This window comes from Periplaneta americana, chromosome 3 (genome assembly GCF_040183065.1).
Source record: "Periplaneta americana isolate PAMFEO1 chromosome 3, P.americana_PAMFEO1_priV1, whole genome shotgun sequence".
NCBI lineage: Eukaryota > Metazoa > Arthropoda > Insecta > Blattodea > Blattidae > Periplaneta > Periplaneta americana.
In genome coordinates this window covers 163,494,249-163,510,183 of record NC_091119.1, presented here as the reverse complement: position 1 = coordinate 163,510,183, position 15,935 = coordinate 163,494,249, and the positions used below count along the sequence as shown (strand labels likewise).

Genomic DNA, 15,935 nt, shown 5'->3' with positions numbered 1-15,935 from the left:
TGTATATTAAAACCTACAAATAAAAATCTAAGAATTGAAAACTGATGATGAAAATGTTATCATGTTTAATATCTATTTTCAAATAAGACCGCCAAATTGGCAATAACACAGAAATTTTAAGATGTATTTTCCTTAAAATAAAACTACTTTCATGGTACCGGTACTATAGGTATATGCTTTACAGTAAATTTCAAACATACAAGCAAAAAAGATCAGTTCCAAATAAAAAAAGAACAGCGCATTTAGTCGCTTTGACGACATAATTTCATAAGTATACAGTAATTACAATGTACAGAATTACTTTTACACAAGCAGAGTGGAACAGCACTCTGACAACTTTCTGTTGCATTTTTCATCACGGGACTGAGAAATGTGGTAATAATGATGTTTTTGAATAATTTCTCCAACTGAGCTGCCCAGGAACTACACCCAACACCGTCTCAATTTTTCCCTTTATATCCACATACAAGTGGGCTGACAAGATGCCAGAAACCCAACTTTGAGTGCACTCTGGTATCTTGTCAGCCCACTTAAGGTGTGTGGATACAAAGGGAAAAATTGAAATGGTGTCAGACGTAGTTCGTGGGTAGCTGTCAGTGGAGCATTGGTGTGCTACACCAAAGGTCCCAGGATCGATACCCGGCCCTGGAACAATTTTGCCCTTGAAATTATTCAGGTCTGCTTCACAGGGAGCTATAACTGAAAGTCAGAGTTGCGTAATTGTTTTTAGCATAATTTTTCTTTGAATTCTGTTTATGCCTAGAAAGTCTTCAAGTTGGATGGAAAAGAGGTTAAAAACGACAAAATTCTGTTCACTGGATAGTAAACTTCTTCCCGTCCATTATACGGAATATATATTCTAGTCCACACCTGTGGAGTAATTGTTAGCTTGTCTAGCTGCGAAACCAGGTGGCCTGGGTTCGATTCCCAGTCGGGGTAAGTTACCTGGTTGAGGTTTTTGCCGGGGTTTTCCCTCAACTCAATATGAGCAAATGCTGGGTAACTTTTGGTGTTGGACCCGAACTCATTTCACCGACATTATCACCTTCATCTCATTCAGATGCTAAATAACCTAAGCTGTTGATAAAGCGTCGTAAAATAACCGACTATATATTCTACATAGAGTTCCAACTATTTTTTCTCCAGAAGAAAAGGACTATCAATGGTAACTTAAAACAACAAAAAAATAAATTTCAAATCTTTATTAATAATGTGTGTACAATGCAACGTGAATGTTTATCACAAGAAGAACTTGCGTCTGCTTGTCTCCATTTCATGACGTTTGTCTGTAATAATCCATTCATATTCACCAGTTTTTGAGTCGAATGTTCCATGCTGCAGAGACCGTAACTTCAATGTGAAGCGGGGACCTAATTCGCGTAATCTTGCTTTCCCATTGGGAGTAAATTCATACCTGAAAAATAAAACACATATGAAAATAATTTCTAGACATATAACTCTACTTTATTTTGAACTTTATTATTTTCAGCCTAAGTCTATATATATTTCTGTGATATCCTATATAGAAGCACAGTCTAGTATATACAGTCACGAAGCTCAATACGTAGTAAATATGCATCCATAGATAGTTGCTAACCACTAGGATCGCTACTATCGCCTCATTACAGACAATGTGAAATAGTACCGACACAGTCTATTGCTCCTAGTACCCTCAACAACTCAAGCTTCGTGATTGTATATTATACTAGACTGTGATAAAACTACATTTCACACTAAAATCCCTTGTAACTGGCAGTACCAAAACAATGGCACTTTTGCTTTAACAAAAAAAAAAGTTTAAGTCTGCTGCATTGCCACAGTCTGGACAGTCAGTGCTGCCACATTAGGAAGTTCGCACTAACTTCACGTTCAGTGAATATTCGAACCTTAAATTGATGTATTATTTGTGTTGTGTTATGTGTTTTAACAAAGAAAACCCACACAGTTTTTATGTTATTTAGTTATGATCAGGTGAATGAAAAATATAAGCTGCAGTTTCAACAGTTGGCATCATAAAATAGGAACAGGTATTTTTTTTTAATGTTTATTAATTTATCCAGCAAATCTCATATATCCCTTTGGTGCCAGTTATGAGAGATTCAGCAGTAGCAATAGCAGTAGCAGTAGTAGTCGTGGTGATGGTGGTGGTGGTAGTAGTAATAGTAGTAGTGAGAGTGGTAGCAATAGTGATGATAGTAGTAGCAGTAGCAATAGTTTTATTTTGCCTGGTAGAGTTAAGGCCATAAGGCCTCTTCTACTCAACCAGGTTTGAATAATATACATGAAATACAAAAACAGAATACCAAACAACCAAAGAAGATGGGAATAGCCAAAAGTTACTTCTGAAGCATTGGTTTCCAAAAGTAACTATATTGAGATTTAAAAAATTTATTACAAAATCAAATATGGGCAGGGCATGTAGCACGTATGGGCGAATCCAGAAATGCATATAGAGTGTTTGTTGGGAGACCAGAGGGAAAAAGACCTTTAGGGAGGCCGAGACGTAGATGGGAGGATAATATTAAAATGGATTTGAGGGAGGTGGGATATGATGATAGAGACTGGATTAATCTTGCACAGGATAGGGACCGATGGCGGGCTTATATGAGGGCAGCAATGAACCTTCAGGTTCCTTAAAAGCCATTTGTAAGTAAGTAAGTAAGTAAGTATTACAAAATCAAATACATATATAGTTTTACACAGAATAATCCAGAAATACTTAAATTGTAATAAATAAAACATAACACTATATTTTCAAAGATTAATTTCCTTACATATATAGAGTAGAAGGAGTGGAAATTGCAATTTACAGCCTGACTACATGGAAGACAAACCTGTGATGTCTGAAGAAAATGTAATCCCTCTGATTGTGGAATGTAACAGCTCGACGACCCTTGAATTCTGGTTCATAGTGAAAAATGGCTGCCAACATTCGGGCCACTGTGGTGCCTAGATGTGTACTGAAATTGTTAAGAATCACTTCCGGACGGTGAGTTGATATATCCTTATGACTTCTCTGCAAAAACAAATTTTTCACCATTCAGTGTCCTTCACTTAGAAATTATTCTAACAACTAGAAAAGCATGTGTAACAGACATATTTATATTTTATAAGAAACACAATTTAACAAGACAAACATAATGTAATACATGAATAGAGGCAATTAGTAGCAAACTATGAAAAGGTTGCAATGAGAAAATTAACTGTCACAATGAGATACGGTCTATTTGTCAAATAAAATTCAGTACTTTTGACATAATTCCAATAATTATACCTTAAAACTGATTTATTCGAGGAAAGGAAGGGCTTAAACTTCATTTTAAATTTATACCAACCTATCTGTCTACAAAATAATTCACAAATTTGTAAGGACACTCACAGGATTTGATTCCGTATTATTTTAATTAATAAGTTACATTATATACCATTTCCATGCAATATGAAGTGACATATTGATGGCATAGAAGACAAAAGTGTGTGACTGACAGACAAGGCTTTATTCTGATGTGATGCAAAATGGCGAGAACTATATGTATTGTACTGGAAGGCAATGATCCCAATAAGCTTTCACGTCCTGTTTGAAATAACCAATTCAATCCCTTTCTGTTTTGTTTTCTCTTTTCCATTTCTTCTACTCAGAAATTCGTGCAGTTAATTCATCTATAAATAATAACTCTTTTGTTTATATGTTTACAATGAAGTAACACTGATATATACTGTAAAATGACAACTCAAAGTAATTATACACTCATAGGACAATAAGTTTTTCCCCATTATCCTCAATAATTTGTGACAGAGAAATCAAATTTTCACAATGACACTATTTATGGCTTCCATAAAATTAAGAACTTTTATGAAATATAAATTCATTATCTTTTACAATTTATGGTTAAACGACAGTTACTGATACTTTACGTTTTTAGAACAGGCTGAGCTACACACTATTGTTACTTACTTTTAGATCTGGCGTCAGTTTTACATTACTCAGGCGAAAATGAGCTGTTGGACCGTTTGGTAAATGAATAAGTAACATCCCATCTGTATAAGAATTAAGGATGATTATCAGGTACTAACTGCAATGATTGAGTATACATCAAATAATATAAACAATTCTAAAAACAATATACTGAATAATTATTCCCCAAAGTCTTCAAAATTACCTACATTAATATTCTCTGTAAATTCTGTATTATTTTGACTGTTTAGTAACAGTAATCTAGTCTCCTGTTAGTACTGTAATAATAATAACCATGTCTTCTCTTCGTGGTGAAGATTACAGATAAGTCGGGACATGAAAATATAGCAATAGCGATAAATGCGATAAGAATAAAAAGCACGCTTTTTTCTCCTTTTCTCAGTTTTCTTTACACTTTATCACAATTGCAACCCAATGTGTAGGGAATTAAAAGTATGAACACTGAGCGTCGGTACCTTTGATGTAGTAGTGCCTTACTTCAGTGACCTTCAAACCAGCTCTATCTGCATCAGCGAGAGGTTTTCCCTAGAGTTGGCACTGATATCACATCAGCATTCGACAGCAGAAATATTTAGGAATAATAAAGGATACTCGGTTCTCTTTTGTCTTCATTGATGATGATGACATCAGTAAAATCATTTGCTATGGAGTTCTTTACAATTTTCTTCACTCCAGATCTATTTCGGTAAAGATTAACAGAATTGGGAATAACTCTGCACAGCTCACGTCCAAATATTCGGCATTTCTGAAAGTAATAAAAAGTTGCAGAAATTATGTTTATATTATATCATGCTAAAAGTCACAATTGAACAACACAGCTTGTGACACACATATCTGAACGCGATTTCAACACAGACTCTACTGTACAGAGTTTCTATGCAGGCCGGTCCCAGGTAGTAATGATCCATCAGCTTAAAGACGGTAGTCCAGGCTGCCTGTCCAGAGGAAGCTAGAAGATAAGGGTGGAGTGGGAAGCATGCACAGACCTATCTGTACGTTGGCATATGACTCCTCGCTACCTAACAACAGATTTTGTTAGATATAGATGTTGGAGTGAGACCGGTCTGCATAGAAACTCTCTGTATTGTCCAAACATTAACTAAAACCAGACAGCGGCTTCGTTTTCTCAAAACTATGGAGGAGTGACATTTTGAATGCGATAGCAGGTCTAGGAAGGCTCGCTGACTGAGTTTTAAGGTGAGGGACAAATGTCAAAATCAGAAGCACTGCCTATACTCATATTGTGAAGTACAGTCAGACCTCTCTTTTTCTATACTCGTCATCAATGAATTGTTTTTTTTAAATCTGCATCATACTCAGTTTATTTGTCAGTGTTTGTTTATTTGCTTATATTAATTTATTTATGCTAGGCCTAAGTTTATCTGTTAATCTAATCTGACGATGTCACATCCAGGCTTTGCATACTGAACTGTTATCAAATTTGCAATATACCATGCAGCTTATCTTACAGTGGTAGCGGTAATAACAAAATACCAGTAATACATTACCGGATGTGGATTATCAGAAAATGTGATGAGAACTTTCGGTTCGTATGCTTTCTGGAAATATTCACTCAGTTCATCATTTGCTATTTCCAAATTAAGTTCCTTTTTATCCTCTTCTTCCATTGTCACAATCATGGTATCATCCTTCTCACGCATATTGTCGATTGTTTTTGGAATATTCTTTGGTTCTCCTGCCATTCTTCTTTTCTTCCGTTCTGCCTTCTTAATCTGGTAAACAAAAAATGCAATGGATTTAGAACCGACTGATCATTAATAGTAAAATGATTAAAACATATGGGTAACTAACATCAACAAAACATTCTAAGAACTTAGTGAATGGATTCCATATTCTGATTAATAGTTTTATATTGAAAAGAAACTGATTCCATATTATGATTACTTGATAGGTTTATATTTAACAAGAAATTAAGTCTACACATGTTTACTGGTTGTAAGAACATCGCACAAGTCGACAGACTGTTTCATGGAGATTGTGACATTTGTAAGTTTAATAATGGTTGGTGAATATTATCGAAAGTTTATTATAAGATCTAGAAGGAAAATAAGAGAGATGACATATTACATAATTATATACTTCTCTTTTTCTCATCTTTTACACGGTGTCGAACATTATATATCTAAATAAATCAAATTATTTTAGGTTATAATGCGCTTGAAACAACTTTACCTTCGTTTTAAGATTTTTTTGTTTCATGACTTCAGATCTTCTAAGAACCTTATTTTGAATGCGATTCGCAGTGTTGAAATCAACTGTCTGTGATTTCTTCTCATCTTCATTAATTGATTCTGCCTCAGAATTACTCATATTTACTCAATAGTACATACAACCACGAATAGCCCAAAAAAATACTCAAACCACAAGAACAAGACCCGCAAGCACTTCCTCCACAGCCCTCTTGATCTCTCCAAAGAGCATAATGTTAAGTATTGCCAACACTCGTAACAAGAAGGCGCTAGTTGAATAATGAAACGCCGCTAGATGGTTAAAACTATGGTTTATTTAATCCTAATCATATATTATAGCCTATTACTATGATCTAGGATTTAACGACGCTCACAACTACAGAGGTTATATCAGCGTCGCCGGAATTTTGTCCCGTAGGAGTTCTTTTACATGCTAGTAAATCTACTGACATGAGCCTGTCACATTAAACACACTTAAATGCCATCGACCTGGGCCAGGATCGAACCCGCAACCTCGATCGTAGAAGGCCAGCGCTATACCAACTACGCTACCAAGGCCGAGCGCTAGATGGTATTAAATGTAGCCAAGGTATTAATTTTTGTTCGTTTTCAATTTGTAACACTAAACACCTGAATGGTCCAAATTTTATATAGACTTCATTTTATTTTTAGAAAGTATCAGTTCATGAGTACCTATACAGGAAAATACGGATAATTATATTTCACATAATTATGTTGATTTGTAATAGATGCCTGTGACATAGATGGTTGTGTTTTGGAAGGTGATAAAGTGCGTCAATTACAAAATTTCTAGGCAATATGAACTCTAGAGACAACAAAATTTCAGTCTTGAAACTGTCTAGGAAAAACAGATCATTTCGAGCATTTTGTAACAAAATTTCTAAAATTGATAAAATGAGAGAATAGGACGAAATTCATAGCAATTAACAGAGACTCTGGGGCTTGTTTCCCAAAGATAAAAATATATTCTACAAAAGTAATATGTTAAATTTGGCGAATTACTTAAAAAAACTGTATTCCTAAGTACGTCGATACTATTTCGAGGTCTTGCTTAGGACTACGTCATCAATTCTTTCTATATTAAAGTTATTTAGTTAAAAATAGACCTATAATTACTTTCAGCAGACTGGGATTGGTAGTGATAAAGAATGTTATAAATGAACTGGATCAACTAGTTCTAGAAATTATTGCAAGAAACAGCCATATGGTAACAAGCATTTCAGTAGCTGAAACATGGCAGTGTCCAACAGAGGAAACAAATGAATCTCAAGAAATTTCAATTAACATATTGGAGAACTATCAAACTATAAGACAGGAAAGGAAAGTTTCTGTCCATCCATCCGTGGAGGAATTAAAAGTATTAGACTTCAACTGAAAGTAGTATTTGATGAGGCTGAGAATTCACCATGTGATTATATCATATTCGCCTTACAGTTGAGAAAAACCTCAGAAAAAACCCAAGCAGGAATTGAATCCATGCCCGAGCATAGCTCCAAAGAAGTAGCCCAATGTAGGCCTCAGCTATGCTGCTGGTTTGTGTGTGTTCTAAAGATAGTACAACAATTTTAAAGCTAATTTTCACTGTAATAATTTTAGCTTTATGAATGGCAAATAAATTGGTACTGCATGAATTGCAGGTAGAGAACTGGATATGCTATACATATGGGCCCATTGTGCTACCTCCAAATTCTGTCGTGGATGAGAAATGGCTGGCAAATTTTGCATGAAATCCTTTTGTTCAGACACAGGCTTGTTTTGTGTACTATTGTAAATATGCACATGGAACCCACTGCTTACAGCTTTACTTCCCTCCCGAAAGAAGCTATATTATAGCTCATAAAAATTAACTGCTCTCAGCTGGGTTTGAACCTGCAAATCTTGGGTTTAATTGCGCACATGATAACCATTAGATCATCAAGGGCCAAATTAATTTGGCAGTTTAGAAAATCAGGTATTTTCATGTAGATTCCTGAATTTTTTTTTTTTTTCCGACATTTTAGTACGTGCAGGTGTTGTGAAGAGGTCTGAAGCTTTGAATTTAATAGCATAATAATTTTGCACGACTTTTAAAGCTCAAAAAGGAAATGCATGTCCAGCCTGGATCCATTTAATTAAAATGAGTGATTTTCTTTTCGAGATTTCCCTTCTCCACCAGTTTTTTCATCACAACACAAATCTTCGATTCTTTTGATACTGGCAATGGTAAATACTATAATTGAAGAACAATCGAGAAAGCAAGAGTAACAGTGCCCGCAAAGCCGAAAACCCGCACGACAGTATTGTCTATGTCGTTGACTGCTTAAGCGAACTTTCCAAGACATCAGGAATGGTCAACTCTCAAATGTCAAGCAGCCTTGAATCGCCACAGTTGTCTATACCAGACTGAACTTTTATCTATTTTGACAACTGTTATATATGTATAAACAATCAAGTAGCCTATGTGAAACATCATCTCTATCTTTCAGTGTATAATAATCTGTTTCCCAATCTTTAATTACTAGGCCATTATTAAAAGGCTAGGTTTTTTTTTTTTTCCGTATGTTTGAGATCAAATGTACAATCTCAAGTAAAAGAATATTAATGTTTTATTTGTTATGTTTTGTTTATTAGAAATGCAAATTTATGAAAATTTTTTTCTATTTATGACACCAGTAATATCTGATAATAGATTCAGAAATTTTGATAACTATGATGCTGTTTTGTTTTGTATCAATCAATTAAACATCTCTAATGTTGATTAACTTTAATGACACACAAACATAAAATTTTTGTTAGGGTGTCACAGTCATTGTGTTATGTGTGTCATGTGTTTTTCTTGTAGAATTTGTAAATAAATCAAAATGTTGTACATATAAGAAATTGATTGTTTTGTGATGTGTCTCACTTTTACATTTATGAACCATTAAAAAATTAAATGGTTTTGAAGAAATATAAATAAATTTCCATTTGAGTATGACACACGAGCTCTCAACCATTCTTTGTAATAATTGTAATCAAGGACGAAATAATCATTATATTACGGTTCCTGTGCATTGTAATTATTAACAAAGGTCAGCACTTTATAATTAATTGAATTTAACATACAGGAGTACCTAATTGAAAAAATATTTAATTTACAGTTTGCAACAATTGAAAAGAATAGGTAACACATGAGAAGATTTTCTGAAGCTACATTGGAAAGAACTCAGATAAAATTCTAATATTAAACTGTAAATGTTGTAAACAATGAAATGTTACACATCTGGAACTTGAAGAGAAAATACTCTGGCAGTTTTGTCATCTGAAGAAGACAACAGGGTTCTGCAATCAGTAGACAATGACATATGAAGAATACAGTTTGAGTGCCCGAGCAATGGATTCTGCAATTCACCATTTCTTCCATCATATAATCGAATGCTTCCATCAAAGCCAGCTGTATAAAGTAGAGGACTATTCTTAATCCACAAAAGCTTAGTAATGCCAGCATCTTGTTTCACTTTATGGTGAAGAACTTCACCCTTGACTTGCTTTCAGATAATTAAATGAAGAAAATCTCATCGAGAGAATTGGTGTCTGGAAAGGTTCCCAAAATGCGGGCTGCGTTCCCACATTGGATGGCTATTCCTATTCGTTGCCATAGGTAATTGGTGCAGTGAGGGATTCCAGTAACAGTCATCAAACTTCTACCAATTTCGGAAACTAGGTCTTTTGCTTCTTTACACCAGGAGCCTAGTGTTTCCACAGCAAAGATGATGAAGATGTAATTGTCTACTAGATGTACGTATTTGCGACGTTTATTGAGTACGGCAGATTCTGCTGCAGAGCTAGCGAGTTTAGAAGTTGACGGCAAGTGGGATGGAGCTAAGGTATCCACATATGTCGTATCCCACATTAATGAGTTTCCTCTGCTCCATGGGACCAAGGTTAATCCATCAGGGCACTTACCATCCGTGAGACTAATCCCAGAGGGTTCTAAAATAGCAGGGATACCAGAAGATGTTAATGCTCTCTTGATTATGTCGTTAATTGTTGAATGTCTATAAAAACGTCCCTTACTCTTGACACAGCTCGGAGCATGATGACCGAAAGTGTCGACAACTTCCCACATACACATTTATGTGGTACGCAGATTTTGCATCCAAGACGTAGAGCGACTGCAGTCTTAAAAGACTTGCTGTCCATCAGCGTTCCAATATTTGGGGAAGGTAGAGCTTGTAGCCAGGAACCCGCTTCTTTTTCTTGTAGAGCCAAAAGTCGAGCTTGGTCTGTTTCTAATGTACAAGATGTTACAAGAGAATCTAGGATGTGCCTAATAATTATATCATCCCAACAATTCTGGATGTCTGGATGAGATGGCGGATTAGAGTTCCTGGAAATATTATTCCACCTATCCAAAGCCTCCGGCAAATAGCAGATTTCGACTTCATCATTGAATGAAGGAAAAATAGATTTGATGATATCGAAAACTCCATATGCAGAAGCCAAGAATGCCAGTGTACAGATGTCACCTAGCTTTCTAATACCGAGACCTCCAAGTCTGATAGGAAGACAAGCTTGTGTCCAACTTCTGTCCTCAAGTGTAGTATTGAGAATAGTTTCCAAACAATTTCGCATCATATCGTCTGATTTTTGGAGGAATAATGGAAATAGCCACAATGGAGTTGTCCTCATGAAATAGGTCAATTTAGGAATCACTAAACAGTTTTTAAGAACAAAATATGATATATGAGGATTAAGAGGCAATAGACGATCAAATAGCATTTTTAAAGTCAATAATTTCTGTTCAGCAATAGTTTCGATTCCTTCCAAGGAAACAGGGGAACCAAGGATGGTTAGATCAGACTTGGAAATGATCTTAATACCTGGTGCAACTTCTTGAAAAGCAGATACTACAGCCTCATTCCTTTCAGAGCAGAAATAAAGTTCGCATTTATTTTAGTTGATTTCCAATCCAATGTTAGAACAAAGATCAATTAAATTCTGAAGGTCATCAAGAACAACATTAGGATCTCCACCTAAAGTTCAATCATCCAAATAAAAGAGGTTAAGTACACTCTTCAAATCTTTTATGACTGGATGTACTGCAAGACTGAAAAGCATTGGACCGACGGGATCTCCTTGTTGACAGCCAGTTTGAGACGACAAAGTTTCAGACCCGAAAAACAAATGTGAAGGATCCTTATATGACTGCCAAATGAAAGCAGGAGGCTGAGGAAGCTTATCTTTGATAGTGTGCAACATTACATCTCTCTCAATACAATTAAACGCATTTTTGAAGTCAATTTTAAGTAGAATCTTATTACTGTTCGCATATCTGTTCAAAAATGTACGCACCGAATGAATAATAGCTTCGCAGCCTTGTGGAGTGCCAGATCCAAGTTGATATGGACGTAAATATTCACCAATTTCCTCTTTTACACTGATGCAGGCTAATTTAGCTACTAATCTTCGAAAGGTGTTGCCAATGGCTATGGGACGCACCCCACCATCCTTTTTGTCAATCGCTAACAATGAAGCACCATAGAAGAATGGGCAAATTTCTGTATTTAATTTCCCACTCAACACGAAATTGCAGAGGTTAGTTAAAGATGTAAGTAATCTCTTTCCGGAATCACCAGCTGACACAGACACAAGATCTTTAAGGTGCTGCGGATGTATGCCATCTATTCCAGAAGCAGAACCATGTGGGAAGCTTTTCAGTCCCGCCTTGACAGTGTCTTCAGATAAAGACAAAAACTGAGCATTAGGGTCTGGAGGAGCAGGGAAGGACGACGGTCTTGAAGGAGGCGGGTGTTTTTCTAATAAAGCTTGATATATAGCGTGGTTATAGTCCGCCACTCCTAAATCAGATGAAAGAATCCGAACCGCTCCACGTATATCTCCTTCAGCCACTTTCGTTTCTATACGGCGTACCTGGGAGGATTTTGTAGGCCTATTTCTTTTATTGGAAGGATAGACCAATTGAAAATCTCTTAAATTGTCTTTAATCTTGGATACGAGAGATTTCTTTCCATGTTTCTCTGGAACCTTAAGGGCAATGTAGGCGAAAAACATCAAATTTTGCCAACTTTCTTCAGTATTCTGAGAAATGAATTTGTCAATTATTGTAGATAGCCGATCTGCGGCGAACATTCTTGCACCTTTAGGAATTCTCTTCAAAACATGTGTTTCTCTTGCAGTTAATTAGCTTCGAATGGAAGTCATCTTGTGAGGTATGCAAGGAGTTAAAGTCGTTAACGAACGGAACATTGGGATGGGCTCTGGACCAATGGATTCGCAGACCTCTAAAACCTTTGAAATATCTGACGACTTCATCAGGATAAAGTGGGCATGAGACAGATTCAGCAGCAGCAATGGAAAGATTTTGATTATTGACTTGTAAACCGCACGAATAACATAACCACTGAGAATTAGTTTCACCAAGTGCTGTGATATCATCACTACATACGCCAACACAATCACCATGAAACCAAAACTTGCATCCATTGCAAAATATTAATAATCTGTCTTTTAGATGGTCGGAGTTATAACAGAGATGACAAGGAATAGTTTCCTTATCTGTCACCATCTAATAAAACTGTAAGATCCGTTGTAGATTGATATTGGTATAAATTAATGTAGAAATACCTGGTTACTATGTTGGATGTAAACAACCACGATAAGCTCCAAATGAATAAATTCGAAATTAACATAGAAAGATGTGAGACTTCTTGACACTAACACTTCCAGGTATATTATAAGTTATTTTCTGAATGTGAAAGCAGTAAAAACTAGGTTTCCAATAATTTTTCTAATAATATGCGTATGAAAATCAATAGACAATATCCAACTATGATATCTCAAGTCATGGCCTCCTCTATTACACCAATGTTATTTGTTTCAATGACGTATGTTATTCAAAGTTACGAAATCTTTCCACGGCGACCAAATGCTATTTCGAGAATGATGAGCAACACTCAAAGCACACGAGAGTTACGAAATGACACTCGAAAGACAAGTGCAATGAACACAGCAAGTGAGAACGGCAGTTAGATTTGTTCATCTCTAGTAAATACATCAGCATGACTCTGAGTGTCCATCCAAGAAAAAATATATAATACATGACATACTGCAACAGAGTTGTCAGAATGCAAATTTCCTTGTACTGTTACGTCTTCTTTTAGCATGCTAGTCTCTTGATTTCTCTTTTACTCTCATGAAATACTTTCTTACATTTTCCAGTATCATCAAATTTAATTAAACTATAGTAAGTCGTGGTAAGATATTTTATATCTATGAAGGACAACATCAAATTGTTAAGAAGCAAAATTGATAACTACTTGCATCCTCTGGCCACATAGTGTGTGCTACTGCTTGAAAAACATTTTAGAGAACTTTGACGGTGAAAAGACAAAAATGGAAGTTTTGGAATTGGGCTGAATAAATTTTATGGTAAACATAAAAATAAATTAACCGTAGTTGTTTCATTCTGCAGATATTCAAGTTTTAAATTAATTTCATCTTCATCATCATCATCATCATCATCATCTGCCTGTCAAGTAATAGGTCTAGTGACATTGTTATGATCTCCCACCATCTTTGAAATGGGAATGGCTTTTATTCTGGGGTGAAAAAGAGGCAGGATTGAGATATTCACTAGAAAGAGGTACAAAACTGACGATTCTGGCCAGTCAGTCACTTTCCTTGACCAAATTTGTATCTCGCAATTAGAAAAGAATTGTAACAGATTTATTTCTGATTTGGCAAGTGAAAAATGAATTAGTTTTCGAACACATACGTTTTTAACAGTAATTCAAAATTGCTAAGTTGACATGTTTTTATTTATCTAGTCATTCATAGTTTTCTGTCCAAGTACTGGTCCTTCATTGCAAACCCAGTATTCTGCAATCTTCCCTCTTTTTCTACCTTCCTCGTAATGCTTGTATATACAAAATTCTTCTTCTTTTGCCTATCACTGTTTAGATCTCCTGGGCCTATTCCGAATTAAAGAATTATTTCTTTTAATGAATACGCAAAGATATGATGAAATAAATCAAGTAACTTGTGTAAGATCAATAAATTTTCATACTGCAATATGACCTGAATACGATTGTACGACTTACATGCAAAATAACACTGTTTCATAAATTTCTGAATCAGAGAAATATGACTGCTGGTGGAACAAATAACAGTGCAAATAAATTGTAACAAGCAATGATAATGTGCCCATGTGCAATGAAAATGCAACAGAAACTTATTTCCTCTGCACTTATTAAATTAGCAAATGGAAAAGAGAATATACTGTATGTGCAAATTTTGACATGTTATATGAAGATAACCTGAATTTTTTTTTACCTTCTTCTGCTAGCAGAACAAAAAAAAAACCAGGCAAATGCATATTATGCAACTGTAAGAATTTAGTTCGAAGGTGGTACAATTAATTCACCTACACTACACGGCTATGGAAAAATTAGTAGAATTTTCTCGAAGACTTGAATTGTCTTGTGTGGCTACAAGGATAACAAAATGGTCAGAATCGATCTACTTAGGATAAGCATTAAGGCTGCAGTGCATCCAGAGCTGTAAATGGCCCGAATTTTTTTTTTTTTTTTTCAGAAAATCAAAGAACTAATATGAGTAATTTATGTAATATTCCACTTCTAGGAAGCAGAACACTGAAACTATCATAATTATGTTTAACGAAAGAAGTGTAAAAAGCAGGGATTTTTTGAACTGAGTGAAAATGAACAAGCCTCCATACCAGTGGTTCTCAACCATTTGTGGTACATTGTACTGTTCTGCGTTCTGGTAGCAGAACAGAGAATTACAATTTGGTATTGAAGTACACAAAAGTATTAGCATTATTTTTGCTGTATAACATTGTTACAGCACATTGCATATTTTAATAGATTCAATATTGATGTAGCATTTCTGACAAATTAGGAGACACCTTTGGATTTACCAGTTGAGAACTACTGCTAAGTGATGATGAAGTTTGTTGGTTCTAGTGTATGAACATTTTAATTCTACAACAGATACTTACAATATGTACAAACAATTTTGAGTTACGCTGTCACTGACATAAAACTCTCCTCGTCGTTTCACACGTTTACAGAACATGGTAAAATTATTACTAGTTTCTCTCATGTAAGGGACCTATTTCTGGAACAGTTCTATATGCAAGACATCAATATTTTAATGGCAGTATAATATTTATACTTTCAACATTACAATTTGTATCTTAAGGAGTAATTTTCACCGAAATAATTGTAATCTTGTTATACACTTTTAAATGGATCATAAATAAACAAAAAATAATTACATTATAGTTCACATTGTCCATGAATATTGGATATGAAACAATATATGGAATGTACCAGGTGAACCATGAGGTACACACTTACGCACGTTGCACAACTAGTCTCTGCTACAGCACAACTCATTTGCTGATGAAATGTAGACTACTTTCGTATTTAAGTGTACAGGGCTGGTCATAACTTTGCCTAGGGGTCCAACGTAAAAGCAAACCCATATAAGCAAACATGGCTATTATAATTTCTTTAATTATTCATTTTTACACATATTCCACATCAATAATTTGTGTGCTCACCATTTACTTTCTGACTACTCACAATCTTTCACGATAGGAACATAATAGCATGAGAAAAATATTTGTAACTTATTTAATTTAATTTAGAACCACTCTGAGGTGTGCTATTAGTTTTGAGAATACCTATGATGTCCTCGTTCCTGCATCTTCAGAAACCCTG

The 15,935-nt window shown here is 35.2% G+C and overlaps 1 protein-coding gene across 1 annotated transcript; it reads right to left on the bottom strand.

Annotated features, from left to right (window-relative positions):
• Positions 1 to 1,187: 1,187 nt before the first annotated feature.
• LOC138696803 (probable ribosome production factor 1) lies at positions 1,188 to 6,415 on the bottom strand. The gene is made up of 6 exons (XM_069822220.1): positions 6,170 to 6,415; positions 5,485 to 5,709; positions 4,568 to 4,721; positions 3,956 to 4,038; positions 2,835 to 3,016; positions 1,188 to 1,414 (listed from the first exon to the last, which is right to left on the bottom strand). Exons 1-6 carry the CDS (start codon positions 6,305 to 6,307, stop codon positions 1,240 to 1,242), a joined length of 957 nt encoding a protein of 318 aa, XP_069678321.1. The 5' UTR covers positions 6,308 to 6,415; the 3' UTR covers positions 1,188 to 1,239.
• Between the last annotated feature and the right edge of the window lie 9,520 nt (positions 6,416 to 15,935).

Excerpts from the sequence above, each read along its gene's own strand:
- LOC138696803 (XM_069822220.1), bottom strand. The coding sequence starts at position 6,307 with ATGAGTAATTCTGAGGCAGAATCAATTAATGAAGATGAGAAGAAATCA. Across the intron at positions 4,722-5,484 it reads TTTCTGATAATCCACATCCG|AAATGCCGAATATTTGGACG; the intron begins GTAATGTATTAC and ends TATTACTTTCAG. Across the intron at positions 4,039-4,567 it reads TGAAGACAAAAGAGAACCGA|ATGGGATGTTACTTATTCAT; the intron begins GTATCCTTTATT and ends ATTCTTATACAG.